This window comes from Vulpes lagopus, chromosome 4, assembly GCF_018345385.1.
Source record: "Vulpes lagopus strain Blue_001 chromosome 4, ASM1834538v1, whole genome shotgun sequence".
Lineage (NCBI taxonomy): Eukaryota > Metazoa > Chordata > Mammalia > Carnivora > Canidae > Vulpes > Vulpes lagopus.
This window is the reverse complement of record NC_054827.1, coordinates 114,130,024-114,157,214: the sequence shown is the minus strand read 5'-3', so window position 1 is coordinate 114,157,214 and position 27,191 is coordinate 114,130,024. Positions and strand designations below refer to the sequence as shown.

At 40.1% G+C, this 27,191-nt stretch overlaps 1 protein-coding gene across 2 annotated transcripts in view; it reads left to right on the top strand.

Annotated features, from left to right (window-relative positions):
* SEC11A (SEC11 homolog A, signal peptidase complex subunit) overlaps nt 1–19,554 on the top strand; it is a 33,235-nt gene extending 13,681 nt beyond the window's left edge. Inside the window, exons 2-7 of one of the 2 annotated variants that reach the window (XM_041751527.1) lie at nt 930–1,039; nt 6,584–6,733; nt 13,049–13,168; nt 13,687–13,724; nt 18,783–18,840; nt 19,034–19,554. In XM_041751527.1, coding sequence (XP_041607461.1) covers nt 930–1,039; nt 6,584–6,733; nt 13,049–13,168; nt 13,687–13,724; nt 18,783–18,808 — 444 coding nt within the window. In that variant the 3' untranslated portion in view covers nt 18,809–18,840; nt 19,034–19,554. The remainder of the gene's footprint in view (nt 1–929; nt 1,040–6,583; nt 6,734–13,048; nt 13,169–13,686; nt 13,725–18,782; nt 18,841–19,033) is intronic. The other variant, XM_041751526.1, reaches the window with a different exon arrangement.
* The last annotated feature ends 7,637 nt before the right edge of the window (nt 19,555–27,191 follow it).

Sequence of the window (27,191 nt, the reverse complement as noted above, 5' to 3'; positions counted from 1 at the left end):
GATCTAGAATAGTCTTCCACCTTTATTTTCATGACATTGAAATTTTGAAGACTAGAACAGTTGCCTTGCAGAGTGTCCATATGCATGCATATTTTTTAAAATAACAAAAATGAGTCAGTCATCCTCTTATCCAGCCTTGTCCAGCACAATTAGTTCACATTATTTCCCTCATTTGAAATGCCTTTCTGGTATCGTATCTGCTTATTGAAGTAGAATTCTACAATTTGTTGAGTAGTGGAAATTCAGTAAGACAGAAAAGGCTGGTCTTCAAGTCCTAATTATGTGACTGACAAGCTGTATGACTTTGGCAAGATTATTTCCTCTGTCTGAGAGTTAAATTCCATCAAATAGCCCATCATTATTAGATATTGTAGGAAAGTAAGTCTGGGAGGAGTATAGGAGCAGTGATTTGTATCAGGAATGTGATTGAACTTCAGGTGAATTTTGGTGAAGCGTAAATGAAATAACAACTACAAAAAGTTTTGAACATAAGCTATTATGTAAGGGTAACACACTGAGTGACCAAACAGGAGGAAGATGTTTGGGGGATGGGAGGCTATGCTGGAATACTGCTAGTGTAATTATTATAGTTTTAAGGAATGTTTCAGAACTTCAGCTGGCCTAATAGTACTACTTGAAACTCTTTTGGGGGAAATTTTTTTTTTAAAGATTTTATTTATTTATTCATTCATGAAAGACACACAGAGAGAGGCAGAGACACAGGCAGAGGGAGAAGCAGGCTCCAGGCTGGGAGCCCTATATGGGACTCGATCCCAGGTCTCCAGGATCTCGCCCTGGGTCAAAGGCAGGCACTAAACCGCTGAGCCATGCAGGGATCCCTTGGGGGAAATTTTTTAAATGATACTACTCTCAGTTGCTTTCTGGAGTGGGGATAATTATGGATCTCGTTTCTTCTCTTGTTCTTACAGCTGTATTATCAAGTCCTAAATTTTGGAATGATTGTCTCCTCGGCACTAATGATCTGGAAGGGGCTGATGGTCATAACTGGAAGTGAAAGTCCAATTGTAGTGGTGCTCAGGTAACAGTTTTTCTTTTCAAGGCATAGAATTGCATGGTATTACTTAAGAAAAAAACTGAGAAATTAAATAACTATTGTATTATTCCTCTAGAAACTATGGTTTCCCAGAAAAGGGCCTGAAAGAAAATTAGTTACTATTCTTCAACTGTGAGAAAATGTGCAGCCTCATTAGGCACTTAGAATTCAGACCCCCAAGGGCTCATGACTTCTCTATAAAACGTTTACAATGTGAGTTTTATTTTTGGCACATCTCTTAAGAAAAGTGTTTCAATGTGTACTGTATTTTCATGAAATTCTTATGTCTTCTTCCTTTTCATACATCAGGGCTGCTCTTTAGTTGTCAGTTTGCTGGATTAGGTATCCTCTCCACGAATTAACAGTTTTTCTGCAGCATGTTCTCAGTGTCAGTACAGAAGCATCACTAATTATTTCCATGTTTCCTGCTGACCTTTAAATATCACTTCTAAACAGACTTCAGAAATTTTGAAGATATTAGCTGCCTCTTAAAGTGGCAGTACTGAATCTTTTCCCACTGTGCTTCCTTCTCTGTCCTTGAATTCATACTCTAGTGATTTTAAAATCCTAAACTAGTAACTAACTCCATTTTGGAGAATTATCACTTCCTTGTTTAAGTGAATCGTTATAGTTCTGTCTTATTTGGGACTTAATTATGTAAGCTATTTCAAGTCTTTTCAAGAGATAATGGTATATAAATATAAAAGAAATCATTAACATTATCTAGAGTCTATTAAGTACTATTACTTAAATAGTACATTACTCTTAAGATCAATTTGATTCTAGGATGCCTGGGTGGCTCAGTGGTTGAGCATCTGCCTTCGGCTCAGGGTGTGATCCTAGGATCTGGGATTGAGTCCTGCACCAGGCTCCCTGTGGGGAGCCTGCTTCTCCCTCTGTCTATGTCTCTGCCTCTCTCTCACTCTGTCTCTCTCATGAATAAATAAATAAATCTTAAAAAAAAAATCAATTTGATTCCTTCACTGTCATATTTGGATATACAGGCTTTAGCAACAAGTGGTTCCAAGACCCACTGTTTTGCTCTTACCTTATTCCTACTCTTACTCATACCTTTGTTCTATGTTTATTAATGAACACATCCAGCTCTAATTTTGGAGATCCAAAGGCACGTATGTATTTTATTAGCTGGGAAAGCATTTAATGTACTACTCTGGGAGTACAGAGACAGGGCCCCAAGTTCCCAGACAGTTTTAAATTCAGTGGAGAGCTTCAGTTTCAAACACTGACAGAAGGAGAAGCCACACTAATTGGCCTTGTGGGAATAGGGTATAGTGAGAGAGCCCAGGGAGGCTTCTTTTAGAGATTCTTCTGGGATTATTTCATATTGAGCTTCCTTCAGTGGAGATGCTTAAGGACAATCTAATGACCTTTAAATTGGGGATGTTAGCGTGAAGAGGGGATTCCACTGAGGACCAGCTCAACACAGTGGTGGTCCTGGAAACAGTTCATTTCTGCTACAGCTGGAAATTTGATAGTATCAGTTGGGGCTTAAAAGTGGTGTTTGGACAAATTATTTCGCAGGAAGGTTTATTTATATACTAGGCTTTTCTGATTACCAATGTGAAATAAAGAAAGGAAATTAAAAGAGACCAGGTCCTATTGGAACAAAATCTGGTCAAGACTAGAAGAAGCAGTCATTAGAGAAAAGTAATGTACGTGGTTCGGTGGCCAAGAAAAACCATGTATTATAATAATTATCTGGCACCAAATATGCCTCAGAGGATTCAAGGTAACTGAGAATCCACTTTTAGGACTGGGTGAGGTCACTGGGGATAAAGACAAATAACTTTTTAAAATAAAAATACTTACTTTAGGGCACCTGGGTGACTTAGTCGATTAAGTGTCTGACTTCAGTTCAGGTCATGATTCTGGAGTCCTGGGATCGAGCCCCAAGTCAGACTCCCTACTCAGCAGAGAGCCTGCTTCTCCCTCTCCCTAGGCGCCTCCACCATGCTCTCTGTATCTCAAATGAATAAATAAAATCTTTTTTAAAAATTATTTTTTAAATTCCAATATTTAACACACAGTGTTATGTTAGTTTCAGGTGAAGATAAATACTTTCTTATTATTTTTTTAATTAGAGTTTCAGGGAATGATCAAAACTTTTTTTTCCCATTTATAGATAGAGCTGAAGTCAGTTTAAAAATATTTAAGTGGTTTATATTTAACTTTTTTTTTAAGATTTTATTTATTTATTCATGAGAGGCAGAGAGAGAGAGAGAGAGGGAGAGAGAGAGAGAGGCAGAGACACAGGCAGAAGCAGGCTCCACGCAGGGAGCCTGATGTGGGACTCGATCCCGGGACTCTAGGATCATGCCTTGGGCCGAAGGCAGGCGCTAAACCACTGAGCCACCCAGGGATCCTCTATATTAAACTTCTTATAAAATTTACAATTGATGTATTAAATTTAAAAGTATACTTTAATCAGGTAATGGTAAGAAGTTTACTAATAATATATTTAATGTTTAAAAGGTTTCCCCTAGTTTATTTCTTCAATGGTCCTCTCACTGCACACTGTTTTTAAGATTTATTCATTTATTTGAGAGAGAGGGCGCATATGCAGGGTGGGGGCGGGGGGCAGAAGGAAAGAGAGAATCCTAAGCAGAAAGCTGAGTGTGGAGCCCAGTGCAGGGCTGGATCCCATGATTCTGAGATCTGGACCTGAGCTGAAATCAACAATCAGAAACTCAACCGACTAAGCCATTCAGGTGTCCCACTATACCTGTTTTTAATGCCACCTGTATCTGAATTTTTAAATCTTTTTATTTCTCATCCAACTTTCTTCCCTAAAATCTAGACTCTTGTTTTCACCCTGCACTGGACATCTCCATCTGAATATTGACCAGGCACTTGAAACTCCTTGTAATAAAAGTAAAGTCCGTCTCCTTTTTCCACACACTTGTTCTTTTTCCTCTTATTTCTGTGACTATCACTGACATCTGCTCCATTGCCATTGTTAAAAACCCAGGTGTCAGGGCAGCCCCAGTGGGTTAGCGGTTTAGCGCCGCCTTCAGCCCAGGGCGTGATCCTGGGGACCCGGGATCAAGTCCCACGTCAGGTTCCCTGCATGGAGCCTGCTTCCCCCTCTGCCTGTGTCTCTACACCCCACCCCCGTGTCCCTAATAAATAAATAAAATCAAAAAATAAATAAATAAATAAATAAATAAATAAATAAATAAATAAATAAAATCTTAAAAAAAAAAAAAAAAAAGAAACCTAGGTGTCATCCTCCTCACCCCGTTATATCAGGTTGGCCATCAAATTTGTTATTTTTCCTCCTCTTTCTTAGACTCTTTTGTGTTGTCTTCCCTGCTGCTGTTCTGTTTCAGGCCCTCCTCATTTCCTGCCTGGGCTGTTGTAGTGACCTCTAAAAATATGCTTTTAGAATCAGCAAGAGTTTATATATTTTCATTATATGAAATGTTGAAAACACAAAAAGTCTACCCATAGTTCTGGGATATAATCACTATTAACATTTTAGTTTCTTTTTTCATGTATATTCTTTTTTCTTTTTTTTTTTTTAAGATTTATTTATTTATTTATGATAGACATAGAGAGAGAGAGAGAGAGAGAGAGAGAGAGAGGGGCAGAGACACAGGAGGAGGGAGAAGCAGGCTCCATGCCTGGAGCCCGACGTGGGACTCGATCCCGGGAATCCAGGATCGCGCCCTGGGCCAAAGGCAGGTGCCAAACTGCTGAGCCACCCAGGGATCTCCTTTTTTCATGTATATTCTTATGTAATTGAAGTAATTCTATATGTGCATCCTTTATGTGTCCCCTTATGATTCTCCTGTGTCCATATTTTTAATAACACTTTTAATGATTGCCAATAATTCATTTATAAGTATTGGCCTGGACACCTGGTCTGCCAGTCTACCTTTTAGCCTTTTCTAGTTACTCATTAATTCAATAAATATTTAAATGTGCTCTGCATATTCTATACCTTCTGAAATGATGACTTTTAAAAGTAAACGTGATTATGATACTCCCCGCTGAAAATTCTAGAGTGGCTCAGAGGCAGGTTAGCACAGTGAGAGTGGATTCTGTTGGACTCCCTGTTCAAATTTCACCTTTATCATTTTTTTTTTAATTTATAACTGTATACCTTTCTAAGCCTCAATTTCCTTGTTTGTAAAGTTAGGATAATAAGAGTATCTACATCATAGAGTTGCTCTGAAGAAGCAACTTGCTTCTTAAAAAGAAACAACTTAGAATGGCACTTTGTATACAGTAAGTGCTTAATAAAAATGAGCCATTACACTGTAGCAGCTCAGCTTTTATCTGTTTTATTTTTTAAAAGATTTTATTTATTTATTAGAGAGAGGGAGAACATAAGTGGGATGGGAGGCACAGAGAGAAGCAGACTCCCCACTGAGCAGGGAGCCCAATGGAGTCTCAGTCCTGGGACTCTGATCCTACTGTCCCGGGATCGATTCCCACATCCAGTCCCACATCAGGCTCCCTGCATGGAGCCTGCTTCTTTCTCAGCCTCTGTCTCTGTGTCTCTCATGAATAAATAAATAAAATCTTAAAAAAAAAAAGAAAGGAAACTGGAGCTTGAGTTTTGAAAATTATACTTATGGGCTGCTTCTTTTTTTTTTTTTTTAATTTTTATTTATGTATTCATGAGAGAGGCCCACAGAGAGGCAGAGAGCTAGGCAGAAGGAGAAGCAGACTCCTTGCAGGGAGCCCCATGAGGGACTTGATCCTGGACTCCTGGATCATGCCCTGAGCCAAAGGCAGACACAACTGCTGAGCCACCCAGGCATCCCTAGGCTACTTCTAAATAGCAAGAAAAGGTTAAATTGCTGCAGATATCTTAGGACCTTGAAGAACTTGGTATAGTATAGGACAGGGGAGAGGTGAGAAGGCATTCTAGAAGTTTGTCCTCACTAATTACCACAGAATTGAAGCCTTTCCTTGTTTCTGAAATTCTTAAAAAATCTCTGCTATTATTCTTAGTTTTCTTTCTTGTTTCTCTTTTTAAAATAAATAAGTTGATAACAGAAGCATTATCTCGGTAGCTGACTGTTCTTTGACTTGATGGGCTGTTTTCCCTTCTTAATGGGTCAAAACCATAAGGTCATCTTAGTCTCTATAAATGGCAGAAGATGATCCACTTCTCATTTGAATATTTGAATGTATTTAGCATTTTCAGATGAGGTGAGAATAGGGCAGTGATTATAAAGTTCATTCTTTTATATTCCTTTTGTCACTTGAAATTTTAAAAGGTTAAGGAATTAGTAACATTGCCCTTTTCAAGACTGAAGCTCCTTTGAATAGTAATGCTTGAAACAAATCTAGTCAGTAAAGGCTAATAACTATAGTAACTTTTGTGTAACTTGTTAGTTTGTGGAAACCATATTTTGAGAACAACACACATGGATGCTGATATATTTGTTAAAGTATCAAATATACTCCAGGGGTGATATTTGTGATTGGTTAACTTTTGAAAATGAATTGAATCTTACACTTTTTGTTTTCTATGTATTCTTCTCTATCTCCTAGTGGCAGCATGGAGCCAGCATTTCATAGAGGAGATCTTCTCTTTTTAACAAATCGAGTTGAAGATCCCATCCGAGTGGGAGAAATTGTTGTTTTTAGGATAGAAGGAAGAGAGATTCCTATAGTTCACCGAGTCTTGAAGATTCATGAAAAGTATGTGCCAAACTGTATCTTCTCTGTTTTAAGATATTTTCATATTTTATGTTTGCAGTATTTAATTTGATAACCTGAAGAAGCTAAGAAGAGTGGGAAATGCCTCGGCCCTTCTTCCAATCCATTTTTATGAATGTCTGAAGGCTTGGTGAACGTTTAGAAAACTAGTTATTTATTAATTAATTTATTTATTTTCTAGAAGTTTTTCTTGGTTTTCTTTTTACTTCCCAACCAGATCCCCCTGTGTATCACCCCCCCCAAAAAAATGACATAAAGGTTGATCCCAAATAGAATCTTCCAATGTAATTGATGAGGTAGCCCTCCCTAATCTTTCCAAAACAAAACAAAACCTTTATGGCAATCTAACAGCCATGTCAAATAAGAATAAATTTACCAACTTTTTTAAATTCCAAAGAAAATGTCTTTTTTTTTTTTTTTTTTTGAGATTTTATTTTTAAGTAATCTCTATACCCAACATGGGGCTCAAACTCACATCTCCAAGATCAAGGGTCACCAGTTGAGCCAGCCAGGTGCCCCTAAATTCCAAAGAAAATTTCTAAAATTAAGTTACTCTTTTAAACGTATACTCTTGCATTTTAGAATTAGAAAGGACATATGTAAAACCTTTAGTATCACCTGGACATGGATGTAGGCCATAACAATGAGCAAAAATTTTCACCTCTCTGGGTCTGTTTCCTTACCTGTAATATTAAGAGGTTTAGGAAGATGAATTACAAGATCTGTGAGTTCTGAGCCTATGCTTCCCTGTCCATCTCCACATTCCTCACCCCCTCCCTTCCAAATCCAGAGTATTCTAGTTATGGAAAACATTCAGGAGGGAAGGAAAGAAAGAAATGAAGGAAAAGATAGGTGTCCTGGAGGACACACAGAGGGGAATAAAAACAATGAGACAGTGATTTAGGTTCTTGAGAATGAGAGAGACTTAAATAAATATTATGTTATTCTTGCCCTACCCTCTAGAGTAATTTATTTTCTCCACTTAAACAAGAGGGGACTGCCAGCTGTTGCTTTTTGAAAATCCGCATAACCACTTTAGTTTAAAAGAGTTCTTTCTTCTTTGGTGAAATAAAGATCAGACTGCTCTTTTTTTTTTTTTTTCAAACTTCAGTATATATTTTGAAAGATTATAAATTTTTTTATAGATTTTTGGAATTTTCCTTTCTTACTTCTAGTCCTTGTGGTTTAAAGATTATAATTTTGAAATGGCATTCTACCATTGACTAGGAGGGAATAACTAAACTCTTTTTAGAAATTTAGTTTAGAATTGTGTAGGTTTATCCAGTACAGGTTCTCAAAGTGGATTTGCGTTATATTCTTAGCACTGCCTGTTGTTAGCAAAGCAGAGCCAACTTTTCCCTGAACTTATCAGAGAAAATCAAATGACACTCAGACCCTGCTTTGGGTTAGAGCAGAAGCATTTTTATATGCAGTCCTTTGGAATTGAATGAGTTTTTTATTTTAAACAGTTTGATCTTGTTCTAGGGCAGGCTCACTGACAGATACTATAAAATAAAAAATAACAGAATACTGAATATTGTAAGATGTACGGTCCTACTAATCCCGGGTTTTTGGTGATTCATTTTAGACTCCTGAGATGTGGGGATCCCTGGGTGGCGCAGCGGTTTGGCGCCTGCCTTTGGCCCAGGGCGCGATCCTGGAGACCCGGGATCGAATCCCACGTCAGGCTCCCGGTGCATGGAGCCTGCTTCTCCCTCTGCCTGTGTCTCTGCCTCTCTCTCTCTCTGTGACTATCATAAATAAATAAAAATTAAAAAAAAAATTTATAGACTCCTGAGATGTGTTCAACTTGAAGACCTGTTTATTTTATTTTATTTTTTAAAGATTTTATTTATTTATTTATTCATGAGAAACACAGAGTGGCAGAGATGTAGGCAGAGGGAGAAGCAGGCTCCCTGTGGGGAGCCCGATGTGGGACTCGATCCCAGGATCCCAGACCTGAGCCAAAGGCAAGTGCTCAACCACTGAGCCACCCAGGTGCCCAAAGACCTGTTTAGATAACAGATCCAATTAATATTGTGAAGCTTCCAATTTCCTTTTTTCTTTTGGGGAGACTAAAATAACTGTGATAATCATTTGATCTCATAGTGCTAACAATGTTCTTAAATGTGGGACTAAATGACAGCCAGAATGGATGAAATGTTTATAATAAATGTGCCCTGAACGTTCTCAAGCTGAATTTTACACTGTTATTCATCTGAATGTTGTTTTAGGAAATAAAATCCTGAACTTTATGGGCAGCCCGGGTGGCTCAGCGTTTAGCGCCGCCTTCAGCCCAGGGTGTGATCCTGGAGACCCAGGATCGAGTCCCACGTCAGGCTCCCTACATCGAGCCTGCTTCTCCCTCTGCCTGTGTCTCTGCCTCTCTCTCTTTCTGTATCTCTCTCATGAATAAATAAATAAAATCTTAAAAAAAAAATTCTGAACTTTAGGAAGAATAGAGGTAGGATTCATTCAGCCAACCTCTCTCTTTGGTCTCATTCCTCCTTTTTCTCTCCACCTGCTGCTTACGTACCATGCCTTCTTTTTTCATATATTGACTCTCCATCTTGTGAACATTCTTATTATATAGCATAGAATAAGATACTGTATAAAATTGGGAAATAACAGCAAATAAAACCATATGCAACCTTAACACCCAGAGAGAATGTTAAATTTTGGGTAATTCTCTCTGTTTCATAAATAGACATTTTCTTTCCTGTACAACACTGGGATCTACTCAATACAATTTTGGTAACATGTTTATCTCATGAACATATGGTAGAAGGTACCTGGTATTGCCACATATGCAAAGAATCCCTGAACTAAAAGATCAGCTTGCCAAGCACTGCTTAAAAATATATTGATAATAGGCCCATGAATCTGAATCTGTTCTTTCTGCCTAGTATGGTCATGACCTCTTCCTACCTGTTCTCTAGAGGACACTAACGCCACACACTGAGCTGTCTGACCAGGCAGTGGGAAAGCAGACGTAATCCAAGATGTAGCTCTAGTGCACTGCTGAGCTCAGGCAAAATGCTCTTGTAAGGGACATTAAGAAACTTCCAGTATTTGTAATAGGTCGTTTGGAGGAGTAAATAGTACATGGGGAAAACGTGATCAGTGGTGTTTTCAAAAGACTCAACCTTCTCCCGCATTTATTGAAGTTACTGTGTTTTTTAAGTGAGTAAAAAATGGGGAATTCTTGCTCCTGGCTCATACAATAGGGCTGTGAGACACGTCCGCAGGCAGGTTTACCCATGCTCTGGCAGGTGGCGAAACATCTTCTTTGTGTCCTCTCCCCCCACCTACTCTCATTTTCCATTTTCTTCCAACAAAAATGAGTCAGGAAAGAACTAGCATATAGCGTTGTCTGTGTTTTCATTTGAGAGACATCATTTTGAATATTATCAGTTGACTTGATTCTCTTGGGTAGTTCTTCACATTAGCCTGCTAGTCATCTGCTCTTCATGCTTACGTTTTTCCCCACATATACATTTTTTAAAATTTTATTTATTTAGGGGGGAATCCCTGGGTGGCGCAGCGGTTTGGCGCCTGCCTTTGGCCCAGGGCGCGATCCTGGGGACCCGGGATCGAATCCCACGTCGGGCTCCCGGTGCATGGAGCCTGCTTCTCCCTCTGCCTATGTCTCTGCCTCTCTCTCTCACTGTGTGCCTATCATAAATAAAGAAGAATTAAAAAAATATTTATTTATTTATTCATGAGAGACACAGAGAGAGGCAGAGACATAGGCTGAGGGAGAAGCAGGCTCCCTGCGGGAAGCCCGATGTGGGACTCAATCCTAGGACCCTGGGATCATGACCTGAGCCAAAGGCAGACTCTCCACCACTGAGCCACTCAGGTGCCCCCGCCCCACACACTCATATAAATTTGTACTTTGTCTTATTTTATAGCCTACTCTGATACACATTTTCCAAGTTGAGCTTAGTATATAAGGTATTATAGTTTGATGCTGATGAATAGTGGCACGTGGTCAATTGTTTGGAAGGAGAAATTTTGCCATTGGGATGACTTAATCCTTAGCTTTGCTTTTTCTGTGCAGAGAGATAGATTGTTTTGCGCCCACTTGGCTTTTTAGGGTCTTACTTTTTCTTATATAGAAAGTGATTAATTCTTCCCGCCTAATATCACAGTATTATGATGGTTGAATTAAGCTGCAAGCACGTCGAGCTCCTTGGAGATTGATCATATTAAATATTTGGTCCATATGGCAGCCAGGGAAGGCCCTGTGTAAGTGTGGCACCAGTTAGCCTTTGGGGCCTCTGGAGTGGGGAGTGCTGGGATGGATCTGGACAATGGGTTGAGCAGGAGCCACTGCCACCATTGCCTCTCGGTGGATAGAGACCTACCTGCACTTTCTACCAGAGCTCTAGCAGTCTCTCCCAGTACCATCCCAGGGCAGGGAATTCGGGTATGCTGGTGTGTTTTGTCAGCAAATGGAGTCTTTGAGGAGAGTCCCAGTCTCCTGTAGTGTCCCTGTCCTGTCCTGGGGAACGTTTCTGTTCCCCTATTTCCCTTTCCTCAAATTTGATGTTACTTTTCTGGGCTTGCTGTTGTTTTCATGGCTGAGTAGACTCTCCGTGCCTGTGCTCCTGACTTGCACTCTTGCAGCTGGCTCCCCTTGGCACCTGCCCTCTTTCACTCCAGAACTTTTCAGACACTTCCTCACTGAGTCGTCAGCTAAGGATTATTTTTCTCTGTATATATTTGCATTTTTTCTAACTGGAATCTCATTTTTAATGTGACTGTTTGCACTTAAGTGTTTTTGGTGTTTGCAACACCTTCCAATTTAGTTTCATCTGCACATTTAGTGTTTGGTGAGCCAGTTTCTGGCTTAGGATCTAAGAAGATATTACTCAGTAGGAGTCAGAGGCTAATTTTCTTCTGATATGGTAGTTAACCCACACTCAACTTGAATCAATTTTAAGATAGTCTTTATCAAACTGTAAAAAACTATACTTTGCTTTCAGTTAAATTTTAAAATTCCTAGAAACCTCCTGTTCTTTAGCAGAATTAAACTAATAATTTCCTGATCAAGTAAAATGCTTTTCCTATAAACCCTGGCTCATAAAAGCAATGTATATTTTTTGGAGAAAAAAATTAGAAGCTAAAAAAAGCTGTAGATAGCTACTGTTATACCTTGGTCTATCACTTCAGATCTTTTTTACTCTTATTTTTTCTTTCATTTTAGTTTTTAAATATGGAGAATTTCTGAGGCACTTGGCGGGCTTATTAGCTAGTGGAGCCTGCAACTCACAATCTCAGGGTCATGTCAAGCCCCATGTTGGCCTACTTAAAAATAAAATATAAATAAATAAATAAACACGGAGAATTTCTAACATGCTCAGAAGTATACAAAACCGTATAATGAAATCCCATGTACTGTCATCCAGTCCCAATAATTATTAATCTATGGCCAGTTCTGCCCCACTTATATTACCACCTCTTTCCACTCTCCTTCCTGTATTATATGGATCAAATCCTAGATATCATGTCATGTCCTATGTAAAAATTTTAGTAAATACCTATATAGCATAAGCAATGAGCTTTTAAAAAACATAACTACATTTAGCATGGTTATACCCCCCCAAAGAACAACCATACCTTTGTATCATTATGTTTCCAATGTTTCCAGTCTTTGTTCAAATTCCCAATTGTATCATAAGCTTTTTTTTTTTTCTTTTTAACAGTTTGTTTGAATCTAGATTCACATAAGGTCCTTGGTTGCAGTTGGTTGATAAGTCTTTTATAGTCTCTTTTATTTAACCTGTAAATTCTTTCTCCAACTTTCTTTGTTCTCACAACTTGTTGGTTGAAAAAAATAGGTTATTCTCTAATTTCCCTAGTATTTGTTGCAGATTATATCCTGTGGGTTAGTTTAATATATTCCTTTCCTTTTTGTATTTATAGAAAATTGGTGGTTTGTGTTTAACTTAATATAAAAATGAGATTATACCCTATATACTATTCTGTAATCTTTCTTCACTTAATAAAATGTTTATCATCTTCCAGTGTCATTAACTATTCTAATATAACATTGTCTTCAGTGCTTACATATTTAGACTTTCAGCATGTTTCCAGTTTTTCCCTAGTTATAAACACAGCTATGAACATCCTTTTAGCTAAATAATTATTTTGATAGTAGGAATGATGATAAAATATTACAGTTCCACAGCATTTTTGGTTAAGAAAACCAAATTTTGTGCTTGCAAATGGCATGAAGATATTTGATAACTTGACTGTCTCTTACTCTTTTTTTCCCCTTACCCTTTTAAGGCAAAATGGACATATCAAGTTTTTGACCAAAGGAGATAATAATGCCGTTGATGACCGAGGCCTCTATAAACAAGGACAACACTGGCTAGAGAAGAAGGATGTCGTGGGGAGAGCAAGGGGGTAAGCATAAAGGGGAGCATTTACTGAGCTTTCCGTGTCACCTGAAATGTGGCCCTCTGTCATATCATCTGATCACATGCAATTGAATAGAATGTGTTGGTCATGGTTCTACCAAATCACCTTGTGTCCTTTGAAAAAAGTATGCTTCTTAAAAGGCATCTAAAACTTGAGGTCTACTGCTCCAGAGGGGAAGTAATGGGGTGCAGGAAAAGAGTAGCATATTAGTGATGAGATGATGAATTGGAGTGACAATTTTTAAAATTCGTTTATTTAATTCAAGAAATGTCATTGGGCACCTTCTTGTAAACCTTGCTAGTTTCGGGGTGGAGGGTGAGGGTCCAGAGCAGTATTGATCCTGCTTCCTGAAACCATATTTCTTAGGTAGTTACTGAGTCAGCAACTTAAAGTATTCATCTAAATTAATTTTATCATGTTTATTTCATACTGCTTTATTTCTAGTCTTAAAATCATTGAGGTCAAATGGAATTTAAAAGTTATATTAAGCCTATTTATTTCAGATTTTATCAGGAGAACAGATCAGTGGAGGACAGGAATTGTAAGTTACTGATATGAGGATGTATGGAATTGTTACTACCTTTTTGTTATTAATAGTATTAACAATAACTCACATTTATCAGGGCTTCCTATGTGCCAGAGACTCATTCTAAATTCTTTACAAGTATTACTTCATTTTAACCACAGAACAACCCTAATATTTCCATTCTACAGATGAGGAAACACAGACAGGTTAGGTTCCTTATCTAAGGCCACGCTGATGATGATAAGTAGCTGGCTGATCCCGGAGCCCACCTCTTAACAGCCATCACACCAAAATTATTGGTGTAACACTTCTGAAAGTGGATAGGTTCTGGTTCTTGCTATTTAGAAGCCACATGGGGCTTTTTCCCCTATCAGAACATCTGCTCCTTCTGTAAACACTGGATTCAGAGTGATTCTACTAGAGATCAGGCCACCACATTGAAGCGTTCTCTTTCCACAGATAAGTCCGTGTGAGGTACTAAGTGAAAGCTGCCTCAGTTATAGCATAAGAGATGCTGTTTTGGGGTCAGAGAGATTGGAGCAGAGAAAGCCCCAGTGTGTTTTGTCTCTTTTAAAGCTGTTTGTGTGCATGCCTCCAGTTCAGAGGAACTTCATTTCCTGTGTTGGAGCTAAACATACTTTTTTTTTTCCTTAAGATTTTTATTTATTTTTAAGTAATCTCTACACCCAACATGGGGCTTGAACTCACAACCCTGAGATCAAGAGTCACATGCTCCACCAACTGAGCCAGCCAGGCGCCTGAAACATACTGTTATAATACAAACTAGATCATCAGTGCTTCTGAGAAATCACACTCCCATCTCCCACAGCTCCTAAGATGCTGCTAATGTGGTTATTCAGACTTGTCAGTCTCCTTGAGTCTTCTTGTTCAAAGTCAGACTATACCCAGACCTTAAGAATAGCTTTTGTGCCTTTACACAATAAAAACAAAATTTTTTTCCAGATAGTTGCACACTAAAAAATTTTACACTGAAGCCTAAGGCCCTAAATAAAAACAAGTTAAATAATTTTATTGAAATATCATTCATATATGCTAGGAGATACAATTCACCATTTAGAAGTATACAATTCAGTGGGTTTTATTATATCCACAAGGTTACATAGCCATCAGCACTGTCTAATTTCAGAAAATGTCTACACCCCAGAAAGAAAACTCCATTCTCATTTGCAGTCACTCCCCATCCCCTTTTCCCTGCAGCTCCTGGCAACTACTCATCTCCTTTCTGTCTCTATGGGTTGCCTGTTCTGGACATTTTATATAAACCGAATCTTATAATATGTAGTCCTAATTTATGTCTGGCTTCTTTCACCTAGCATCATGTTTTCATGTTACAGCATGTAATAAAAACAATTTTAGAAAATGAAACTAATACTGAACCAACTAAGTATTTAATATGGGTGATTCTCAGTTGAGGAGGTTGAAAACAGAGGAGAAGCTGTTAGTGAAAGAAGAGCAGGAGCAAGAGGAGGAAAGGGTGAGAGACAGGCTGGAGGTCGGGAATGGAGAATATCAACAATGGAAAGAGATGTAAAGGAGAAGGAAGAAGCAGAGTAATTGAGCTCTCTGTCGACTGAAACCAGTTTTAAGGATGAGGCTTTTATTATTTATCCTTTTTTTTTTTTTTTAAGATTTTACTTATTTATTTGACAGAGAAAGCACAAGCCGGGGGAGCAGCAGGGAGAAGCAGGCTCCTCCCTGAACAGGAAGCCCGACATGGGGGGCTTAATCCCAGGTGCCTGGGATCATGACCTGAGCAAAAGGCAGACACTTACCCCATTGAACCACCCAGGAGCCCCTGGGATGAGGCTTTTCAAATGTACCTTTTACTTAACTTGAAACAGATCATTCTGGAGTAGAAACAATGACCCTTTTTTTCAGTTAGCTGCCATGGTCTAGACTCCCAGATAGAGGCTCCTTTGACATCTGACAAAATTTTTTTCTCCAAATATCAGCAGGTAGTTTTTCCATCTGAGGGTCCTTCCTCACCAGTGCCTCCCAGGAGCATGTATTTCTCCATATTCTACCTTCTAGATGTTAACTTGGCACAGGCTGCTGTCAGAGTTGACTTTGTGGGTGGCATGTTTTACTTCTTTGCAACCTTCTTCTGCTTATTATCAACTCTGTGCTAGCAAAGTCTCTCCAAGCAGAGCAGGAAAGAGTGCACTGATAAGAATTTAACATAACTGATGGCAGCAGCATTATGTACTTGCCTAGCAGCCCTTTCCTGCTCTGTCCATGGAGGGAAGCAATGAGACAAGCAATCAAATCTTTTCTTTGACTTCGGACTGCCTGTCATATTTTTTGCTTACATTACTCCTAAAGACCAAGTTGCTTCCATTTCTCTCATGGTGGGGCGAGGAAAAACCAACTGTAGAGGGAAAAAATGTTTCCATGGAGAACTCATAGGCCGGCTGTGTGATCTGGGAGCTAAAGGTTCTCTGAGCATAGAAACCGCGTGGAGGGAACAGCAAAAGTCTCTATGAGAATGGCTGCTGGTTGATCATCAGACCAGAATCAGCAGCCTGATACTGTTTTAGTAGAAATCACAGATGCTTTTATAGCTTTTAGTCTGCATGTTACTGGGAGGCATCTGCCTTCACCTTCTTAAGTTAGATGAGTTCATTGAAAGCCATTGTTCTGATGAAGATCTTATGAGACAGCAGTTATCACCATTACTGCATTACAAAGAAAAAATACATATTAAAAACACAGAAAACCGGGGCAGCCCCAGTGGCCCAGCGGTTTAACGCCGCACATATTAAAAACACAGAAAACTGGGGCAGCCCCAGTGGCCTAGCGGTTTAACGCCGCCTTCGGCCTAGGGCGTGGTCCTGGAGACCCGGGACCGAGTCTGTCGTCTGGCTCCCTGCATGGAGCCTGCTTTTCCCTCTGCCTGTGTCTCTGCCTCTCTGTGTGTGTGTGTGTCTCTCATGAATAAACAAATAAAATCTTAAAAAAAAAAAAAAAAGCACATATACAGAAAACCTTTGTCTACCCTCCTAGAGCTTAGCTATGCCATTTTGCAGGGACTGTTACTTTTCAGCTCTTAGAGGTTCCAGGGGTTTAAACTAAAACATGGGCCTTAGGAGGGGATATTATTCGCCACCACATGCCTATTCCAGGCATCTCACTAGCTAGAGCTGAGCTTCTGGTGCTGTAGTGTGCAGAAGCATTATTTGGGCCCCACTTCCACAGATCCTCTGACTCAGTAAATCTGGGGAAGACACAGCAGTCTGCATTTTAACAGGCTATCCAAATGATTCTGACAAAGGAGGCTTGGTTTTAGGAAACATCAACTTACAGAATGGAAGTTTGAAGATGAGGAGAGAGAGGGGTCCGGTAATGCCACCAGAAGGGAGAGGGGCAGGATGGGGTGAGGACAGGAGACAGGAAATAAGAGAAGTTCTTCAAAGGAAGGAAGTACACCAAAGACAAAATTTCTGTTTTTCAAGCTTGCCTGAGGCTTCGATGGTGGGGGTGTTATGTGGGAGGTGATTTCTGTTTGTTCACCTTTGGCACATTGCACAGGTTGAAGATGCCCTGAATAGAAACATCTGGGCTATTTTAAAGTATGCAAAATTCAGTCTCCACCTTAGCCCAACCTCCGTTCTCCAGGACAAACTCTAGGTCAGTATCATTGGGCCTGGCCTGCTCTAGAGTCAGCAGTAAAAGAGGAGGAGAAAGAACAAAGTTGTGAGTTTGCTAACTACCATTTCCTCCCACAGTGACGGGACCCGGCTAACCTTTCCTTTCACCCCTGAATTCTTAGGAGGTTGAGGAGTATTTTCTCTTGAGGGAAGAAGCAAAGTCCTGGGGCAAATGAGATCTCCAAGGGAAAGGAAAAGAAAGAGGCCTGGACATTCAGACATTCACTCAGGCAGTGTTTACTAGATGCCTACTGTGTCCATGGGTTACATTTGGCCTTGACAATACAGTGGAGAACGAGACTGGCATCATCTTTGCCCTTATACACCTTAGAGTCGAGTAGGAGAGACAGACACATACAGCTAGTTGTGCAACTAATTATGTAATTTTAAAATGTGCCCAAGGCTCCACAGGAAATATATCAGGTCTATGAGAGTATTTAACAGGTGGTTTTATTAGTTTAAGGGGATAAATTTTAGGGCAGCCCCGGTGGCTCAGCGGTTTAGTGCCGCCTTCGGCTTGGGGTGTGATCCTGGAGACCTGGGATCAAGTCCCACGTTGGCGCTCCCTGCATGTATGGAGCCTGCTTCTCCCTCTGCCTGTGTCTCTGCCTCTCTCTCTCTCTGTCTGTCATGAATAAATAAATAAAATCTTTTAAAAGGGGGGGTTTAAATTTTAGGGGCAAGGAGAAAGAAAGAGCTAGTGAAAAAACACAAAGGGATAGCAGCCAAGAGGTGTAGGTGGAGAAATAGATTTGTTGTGTGTTGAAGAAACCAAAGAGGAAGGGATTTCAAGGGAAGTTTGTGGTCCTCAACGTCAAATTCTGCAGAGATGAAAAGGAAGACGGGAGGTGAGCCTAGTCTACTGCATAAAGCAATTTAAACTGTTCTGGAAGAGTTTTTGGGATTAGGAGCACAAGCTAGATTACAAGTGGTTAACAAATGAGAGGGTGGTGAAATCTTAAGTACTGTAACGAGCTCTTACACTCACTTTTTGGACACTTAACATGAAGTACCTTGTAATGATGTGGCCTTGTTTGCCTTGTTGCCCCAGCCAGGCTGACCGCTCCGGGAAGGTTATGACAGCAAACCCCGCCCCTAGCACTGAGTCCACAATTTAGAGTCCCGCACCTGGAAGCCTGAGACCTTGGGTCCAGTCCTGGTTCTCCTGCACCGCAGCCACACACCTCAGGCAGAGGCCTCTGTTTCCTCATCTGTAAAATGGTGCTTTTCCTAACTTCCCTGTCACATGACTCATTGAAAGGATCCAATGGGACAGTCTGTACAAATGGACTCTGTGAACTGAACATGAGTTTTTCTGTGGAAGATACTGAGAGCATTCGGTAAATGAGACCGGCTACCGAGGAAGTTCTGTGATGACCAGTTTTCTGTTTGCTCATTTGTTTAGATTTGTTCCTTATATTGGAATTGTGACGATCCTCATGAATGACTATCCGAAATTTAAGGTAAGAGCCTCTATGATACATTTCCTTAAACATGTCTTCTTCAGCTTACATCTGGAAGCTATTAAATGGATTATAGACTAATTGGATGGTTTAGTGATTTGTCATGGTCACAAAGGCCAGCTCATGACCGAACTCTGAGGACGTGGAGACTTCTAAAAGCTTCCCTGACTTGTGTTCTGTGTTTATCTTCTAGTATGCCGTCCTCTTCTTGCTGGGTTTATTCGTGCTGGTCCATCGTGAGTAAGAAGTCTACCTTGCCGTTCCTGGAAGATGCCGTACTTTTCGTTCCTGACTGTTTGGAGTAGATATTGGTCTATGATTGGTGGAGTGCAGAACATACATGTTGGCGCTTCTTGGTAGCAATGGTTTGCATTAGTTTCTGTTTCCACACCAGGGTCTGTGTGGGCGGGTGCACCAAGGCGTGCACCCGAGGGGACTCTCAATCACAGGATTTCATATGTTGTCATTGTCACACTTTCACATTTTTGTACATCAGTGAATTTTTTATATTAAAAGGTTGAGCCAAAGCCCCCAGTGTTTGTATTTTGAAGCCAAGCTTCACTTCTAAAGTGCCTACAGAGTTCTGTAAATGAAAATGCAGCTCTGCACGAGTTTGAAACCGTCATTCCTCTTTATAAAATGGGAATGGCATATGCTGAGGTGGTCGGAAGTCTTAACTTTTCAAATTTTAAATAAAAGACTTTGCATATTGAACCCCTTATCCCTGACTTGTGTTTGTCGGGAAAGTTTTGCCTTCCTCTGCTGGCTCTTAGCACCCTTTGGGGAGATAAAGGCTTTAATGTGAGCCATCCTTCAGCTAAGAAGGTTGTCCTAACGCTAACAAGTGGTGTTTGTTTGTTTGTTTTTGTAGAGCAAAAGTAGCCATTGGCATTCATAGGAAATCTCTTAGCCATAAAATTGATTCTTCATTAGGGTGTGACTCAGATGTGTAGAAACGAGTTAGTGTTGCTGAAAGGTTCAGAAAATCTCGCTGTGCTATAAAGACTCCATCCTTTTCTGCACCTGAGACACCCTCAGCCCTTTCTACACTGCAGTGTGTTTCAGCATCTGGAGGAAGCAGGAGGAAGGTGCTGGAGGGCTAGGGTGCTACTTGTTTTTTAAAAACCCTTATTTGCCTGAGGCTCTCTTAAGTGCCTGACTTCACTTTTCTCTCATATAGACTTAAAGAAGGCTTAAAGTAGTGAATGCAGAGCCCAGTTGTGTCTCTCTTCCTCTCATATTGAGGCAGTTAGGAAAATGGCCAGTGTAGGGTAAGCCAGTGTGTTTTAAGTACAGAATATTCTTAATTCTTTTGTTCTCTTCTTGTATTGTGAAATCTGAAAGTAAGCAAATTTTCTGTGTTGGACTATATGAGCAGTTTCTATTATTTATTCAGCTGAGGTAGATCAGCTGAGGTGGAGATCAATCCATGCTTTAATGCTAATGGAATCAGCATTAAACGATAGAGACAATTTATAACTAAAAACAGTTAATCTTCTGAAGCTCTCCCTTATAGAGAATAGTGCCATCCAAAATCCATTAACTAGGTTTTAGCCTTTAAAGTTTGGATCAGGCTCTTAATGATGTCAACTGAGTATGAAACTTGGCACATCAGTGCTAACAAGTGATTCTTTGAACCTGCCCGGGAGGCTTGTATTATACTTATGTTTCCTCATGAGCCATGGAGAGCATGGAAGCAGTCCCCCATTCGTAAAATGGCAGAAAATTGCTACTCTCTCCATGTTTTCCCTCCTTATCACCTGCAGAGGATGGGGTTAACTGCTTGGCCTAACTGTCCTGACTCTGTTTTGGTAGCAACCTTTCTAGGACTACTCTGGAGAAGTAGTGTGCTTCGCTGCTCAAGGCTGGGATCCTGGGCTTCTTTGTCATCCTCACTTGCCTGAGTTATACTTGTATCCTCAGCCATCCAGATTTCTCCTCTATATATACTTACACAGTTAAACCATTAAGTATTTTCCTCATTTGCATATTTTCACGCCCCGTTTTGTTTTTTCTCCTTTGCTGGATGCTCTCAGTTGGAAGAAACAGCTAAATTTTAGAAGTAATCAAATCATTCAAAAGTATTCAAATTATTCTACTAGTCAAATAAAGATTATTTTGGGAGAGAGGTTTTATGTTGTTAGTTTTTCTATTGTCTGGTTTAGTGCTAAAACCAGACTTAAAGCTGGGCAGTTTTTTACCAGTAAATGTGTTTTATTTTATTTTTATTTATTTAATTTTTTTAGTAAATGTGTTTTAAAAGCTCATAGAGAATGCAAGGCATCCCAGAGATGTTCAGTTTGGTGTTTAATTGTAAGCTCTTTGAAATTTGGCTGGGCTACTGGGAAGTTGGGATGGCTTGCCCATTGTGAGTGCTGGGGATCGAAGAGTATGAGGATTGATAAAACTTCAAGTAAGAACTTGATCATGGGATTGTCTCTTGGCTGTGACTCCTCCACCATTATCACTCCCAACCAGGAAGTCTCTACAGGTTATTGGCAAATGCCCATCCTCACTCCCAGTTCCTGTCTCTCTGTTCCCTCTGGACATTTCCACTTGATTGTCCTTTCTTTAAATTTAAGCTCAGAGGGCATCCCTGGGTGGCGCAGCGGTTTGGCGCCTGCCTTTGGCCCAGGGCACGATCCTGGAGACCCGGGATCGAATCCCACATCAGGCTTCCGGTGCATGGAGCCTGCTTCTCCCTCCGCCTGTGTCTCTGCCTCTCTCTCTCTCTCTGTGACTATCATAAATAAATTTAAAAAAAAAAAAAATTTTAAGCTCAGAGCAATTCCTGCAAACTAACCCTTCAGATTTTACCGTTTCTTTGAAGGAGTATTCACCTAGATTCTTTCATATTCCCACCATATGTAGTCAGTCACAAACTCGACATGTACCCCTGTCATTCCATCTCATTGTCATTGTCTGGCTCCAGAAACAGTCAGTGGTTCCCTCTGCTTGGGTACTTCTATGTCTCAGCTTCCCTGCAGCGTGCCAGTCTGTGTCTGAGATCATTTCCACTCATTAATCAATTGTAATACCCCGTTTACTTTAAGAAGCATCTTTTGGGCCATCTTGTATTACCTACATGGGAAGTTTGGACTTTGAATTCAACCAACATTAAGCACCCTGTGGTATACTGCTGTATCTTCACTTATATCCCACTTGTCTGGGTCTCACTTTTTGCACAGAGTAACTGTCCATCTTTCAGCGTTTGGAACCTATGCTATTTGTGTAAGTTTGTGGATATGGCCTCAATTTCCCCCATCAAATGGCAAGCTTCTCCTAGGCAGGGGCCCTGTTTTATAGGCAGTGTACTCTGTTGTCCCAGTAGCATCTAACAGCATGTACTAAATGTTTTGTATGATGATGCTTGGAACCAGAAGCAGTTACTTAGGGTATCATTATTCTTTTTTAAAAGATCTTATTTATTTGAAAGAGAGAGAGGGAGGGAGGGAGAATGAATTGGGGGGAGGGGCAGAGAGAGAAGGAGAAGCAAACTCCATACTGACCAGGTGGCCCAACACAGGGCTCAATCCCAGGACCCTCAGATCATGACCTGAGCTGAAGTCAAGACATTTAACCAACTGAGCCACCCAGGCGCCCCAGTAACTTCAGTAGAATTATTGTTAAGCTGTTATTCTGAGGCAGAGCATATGAATCATTAAACTCATTTGCCCTTTCCTGGTATTTACTAAGTACATTATCTTGGTCTTGCCAAATTTGAATCTGAAAACTTTTTCTCCCGTGATTTCATTTTAATAGCATGTTCCATTTTTAGAATTTTTTATGTTAATCCTGTTTTCTGGGGTGCCTGGGTGGCTCAGTTGATTAAGCATCTGCCTTTGACTCAAGTCATGATCTCAGGGTCCTGGGATCAAGCCCTGCGTCAGGCTCCCTGCTCAACCAGGAGTCTGCTTCTCCCTCTCCCTCTACCCCTCCCTCCACTCATGTTTTCTCTCACTCTATCAAATAAATAAAATCTTTTTTTTAAAAACCTGTTTCTGCCTTTTTATGTGTATCCTCAGACTTTTCCTGGATTCTCTTAATGGGAAAAGTATTGGTGTTTGTCTCTTTTCTTAGAGTGCTCCAGGCTTCTCAGAGAACCTGGGCTTAAAATAAAGGTACCTGGGTAGCTCAGTTGGGTAAGCATCTGACTCTTGATTTTAGCTCAGGTTGTGATCTCAGGGTCATGAGATAGAGCCCCACATTGGGCTCTGCACTCAATAAGGAGTCTGCTGGAGATTCTCTCTCTCTCTCTCTCTCTCTCTCTCTCTCTCTCTCTCTCTCTCTCTCTCCCTCTCTCTCATAAATAAATCTTTAAAAGAAGAAAAAGGAATAAAGGCTCTGTGATCCTTAAATGCATTGCTTGGTCATTTGCTTTAGTGTGTTACCAAGTCCATACAGTACCTAAGAACAATGTGTGGTATTATCTCAGCATCTGAGGACACCTTTCTTATAACATTTATCATTTTATTGAGCTAGAATGATCCAGCTGATTGTAGCTGATTCAGTAGATTGTCTACCTTCCTTAAGATGCTCCATCAGTTGGGACAGCCCATTCAGACTGTTTCCTGGCAAGGTATATTTTTGTTACAATTCTCCCTTACTAGAACTAAGTAATATCAGATAGACTTTTAGAAATAAACAACAAATATGACCCTTTGCACACAAGTATTGGTGAGCCTGGGTGTAGAAGGAATTCTGTGTAACCAAGAAATATTAAAGACTAGAATATGTAGGAGTTAGGGGGGAAAAAAAAGGGCAATGCCTTCTAGATGTCATGTGGCATTCTAGGTCCTTAGAATTTTTTCCAGCCTCAGCTCTCAGCAGAATCTATATTCTTGTACCCTTGACATTGGTCACACTGTACAGACACCTAATCTTCACTTATTCTGGTCACTTTGCCCAGAGTGCCCGCTCACTCTTATATCTGCTGAAAACTTATTCAGCAGATGCTTTTACTGAGCATCTACTCTGTGCCAGATTTTGGGCTAGCCCCTGGGGATACAAAGATACAAGGAACTGCTAGGAACTCAGTGCCTTAACCAGGGCAACATGTAAGTGGTTTTCTTCCACATAGAACCATAAGTGGAGTGATAGATACACAGAGAGCTCGAAAAAGGACTGTTTCTTAATTCTCAGCTAAACTCTTGAGTGTATAGGGCTTACCACACAGTGTTGTCTGGACTTTGTGTCCTCTTTAACAGTGCCCTCAGAGTGATCAGAGTGATCTTATGTGTGTCCCATACCCTGACCAGCTCCTTGAAGGTGGTAAGACAAAGCCAACCTCTGGTTCATCCTTGTGTATCTTCTAGTCCTTTTACAGGGCTTTGCCCATTTTAGATTTATTTATTAATAAATTGTTCCAAAAGGATTTGGAGCAGCTCACAAAGATACATCTAGTACTATATGATAAGATACAAAATAATTGAAGAATCTAAGGTTGAAGTCAGTGTGGGAAGAAAAAAGGATGAAGTCAGAGACGAGGTTAGTGCCCACAAGACACATCAAACAATTCTGCTGTCTGCTGGAGGAGATCCATGGTGTTAATTCTCACCTCCTTAGGCGCTAATGTAAAGAGGGAAACAGTGATTTCTGTGCCATATGGAATGGGCATAAAATGGAATTAACAACAAAAAACCTTATAATGATACCCAAGGACCAAGAAATTTCTCTCCTGGGACCTCACTGCAAGGGCACTGTATGATGTCATGCAATAATCTCTATATTAAGTAGCCTAATGGTCTTCATAGAACTGTTTCAGAGAATGTTCCTTTAGTGTAAGTATGGTTCATCAGCTTCTGCAGAGAGCCACCTCACAAAACACCAGCTACCCATCTAATAAGAACCTCTAAGCACCTTTCATGTAGAACAGTTTCCTTGATCTTTTTCAAAATTCATTACTTCTTTTTAAGAAACCTAATCTCATACCTCTTCTCTATTCTCACAAACTCTCTCTCAGGTCTATTTTATCCAACCTCCATCTTCACCAGCTAAGAATGTTTTATCTTGCTGTTTCTCAAGTTTGTACTATAAAAACAAGTTATTTCTTTCTCATAAGCAATGATGTTATTATATTGAATGTGACTTTCAAACTATAAATCCCTATTCTACCAATCTTGGGAGTTTCTGGACTGGTACCCACTCTTGGTTAAGAATCATTTCTCTGGAACCCTTACTTTAATTGGCCAGTTTATTTAGATTGGTAAGATGTATTCCAGCTCTACATTAAGGAGTCTAGTTAATAGAATTTGTACTCAGGATTTATGTCAGGCAACTAAGAAAATCACTAGCATGAGGCTTGATCAAAGGGGTCAGCCTGACAACTTAAGTGGAAAAAGACTGCTATAGAACTTGTTTCTGGGAATTGGTCAAAAGTTGAGGTAGATATGGTGGCCTTTTAGTTTATCAAACAACTCACAGTGTAATAGGCATTTTGTTGACTGTTGTGTCAACACCCCAGCTTTAGTGACTGTCCAGGGAATCTTTTCTTTCCCCTGTAGTGGGCTTCAGATTTAAAGCAGGCTTCTGCTTTTCCCAGGACCCAGGTAATAATTTTGAGTACTTAGAATTTGTCATGTGCTCTGCTAATTGCTTTTGAAATTATGACATATTTTTATTTTCTCTTTAGTCTTCAAAATAAACTCTATTTTCGGGATCCCTGGGTGGCGCAGCAGTTTGGCGCCTGCCTTTGGCCCAGGGCGCAATCCTGGAGACCTGGGATCGAATCCCACGTTGGGCTCCCGGTGCATGGAGCCTGCTTCTCCCTCTGCCTGTGTCTCTGCCTCTCTCTCTCTCTCTCTCTCTCTCTCTCTGACTATCATAAATAAAGAAGTTGAAAAAAAATTAAAAATATTTTTAAAAAAATAAAATAATCTCTATTTTCAAAAGAGAAACCAGAAGTTAAGAAATTTGTCCAGGGTCTCCTGGCCCGTGAATGGATGGCACAACCACACCTCGAAGTCTGTTGCTCTTCTCATGTCACAATTTTGGGTGTCAAAACCCAGTCCTTGTATCATTATGATATCTAATGAGACTCTTTCATTTGACATAAATCCCACAACTGCAGGGTCCTTGGGAATTTTTTAGAGACTCTAGAAATTTTTCTGTGGACTTGCTCAGATTAGCAAATCTGTTAGAAATAGTGAAATTCTCAGGCAGATTTCCAAGCATTTAAACCTCTTTAGAGTTTAAAGAGTATTAATTTCAGTTACTGAATGTCCCTTGAAATACATGACTATCCCACCCAAATAATTATGAATGCTGGGTCCAGGGCTCATCACTCTCTAAGGTTTTTATAAGTTCCCTGAGCATCTGTGCCATTTAGCTGAGGAGCAGCTGCTTAGCTCCCTTACCCACTAGTGGGATTGTCATCACTTTCTTGATAGATGTAGGGATTTTCTCTCTCTTTTTTTTTTTTTTTCAAATATTGCCTTAAAAAATATTTTGTGTTTTGGCAATTTCAGTTTCTGGTACATTTCTTTATTAATGGTGAATGTTCTGGTTTTCTAGCTAACTCTTACGTGTTCCCTCTGACTTTGGGAAATTGCATCCTATATCCCCAACTCTCCTCTTGAAGATTGAGCTATTTCTCTGATTTCCAGTCCTTTCCCAAACTAAAGAGCAGGACTGAGATATCTCAGGATGTTTCTCTTCATCTCATTCTCCCAGGCCACACAGATGGAGATCTGGGCTCAAAGGTTTGCCGGGAGAGTAATTTTACACCATTCTTTTTTGAGCAGCTCTGCATTTGTTATTCCTTTTCACCAGACGTATGTCTAATTTAAATTTCTGCTTTTGAATTCCTCTGTTGTCCTCTGCACTTTTCATGTGTGTGAAGTCCACTCTGGTTTTCTCCATTTGTGTGGTTTCTCTGCAACTAACTTGCTTTGTACTTGAGTTAACTCACCTATAAAATGGGCATACTACTAGTCTTTACTACATCAAAATAGTGTTGACGATCAAAGGAGCATGCCCTAAGTACTTTTGGAAAAAACAACAAAGATTCAGTTGTGAAAAGATGTTACTTATAATTGATTTCAATTTAATGAAAATAGAGCGAACAGTAACATGTGTCCTTTATTTCAAGCAATCTGTCATTAAAAACCATGGTGCAGCTTAAATGTTTTGTTGCTGTTGGTTATAACAGGATTTGCCATGTATCTTTGGGGGGGGCACGTATCTTTCACCTCTTAATCATCTTTAGGATTGACTTGTGAATCTTATGTAGATTTCCTGTGGATATCCTTGAGACACCTGAGAAGGGCCCAGTGTAAGCACTGGAGAACTTACCCGGGGGCCTCCACATGATTCACTGCCAGTCTTCCCAGTGGGATGGAGGCCCTTAGAAT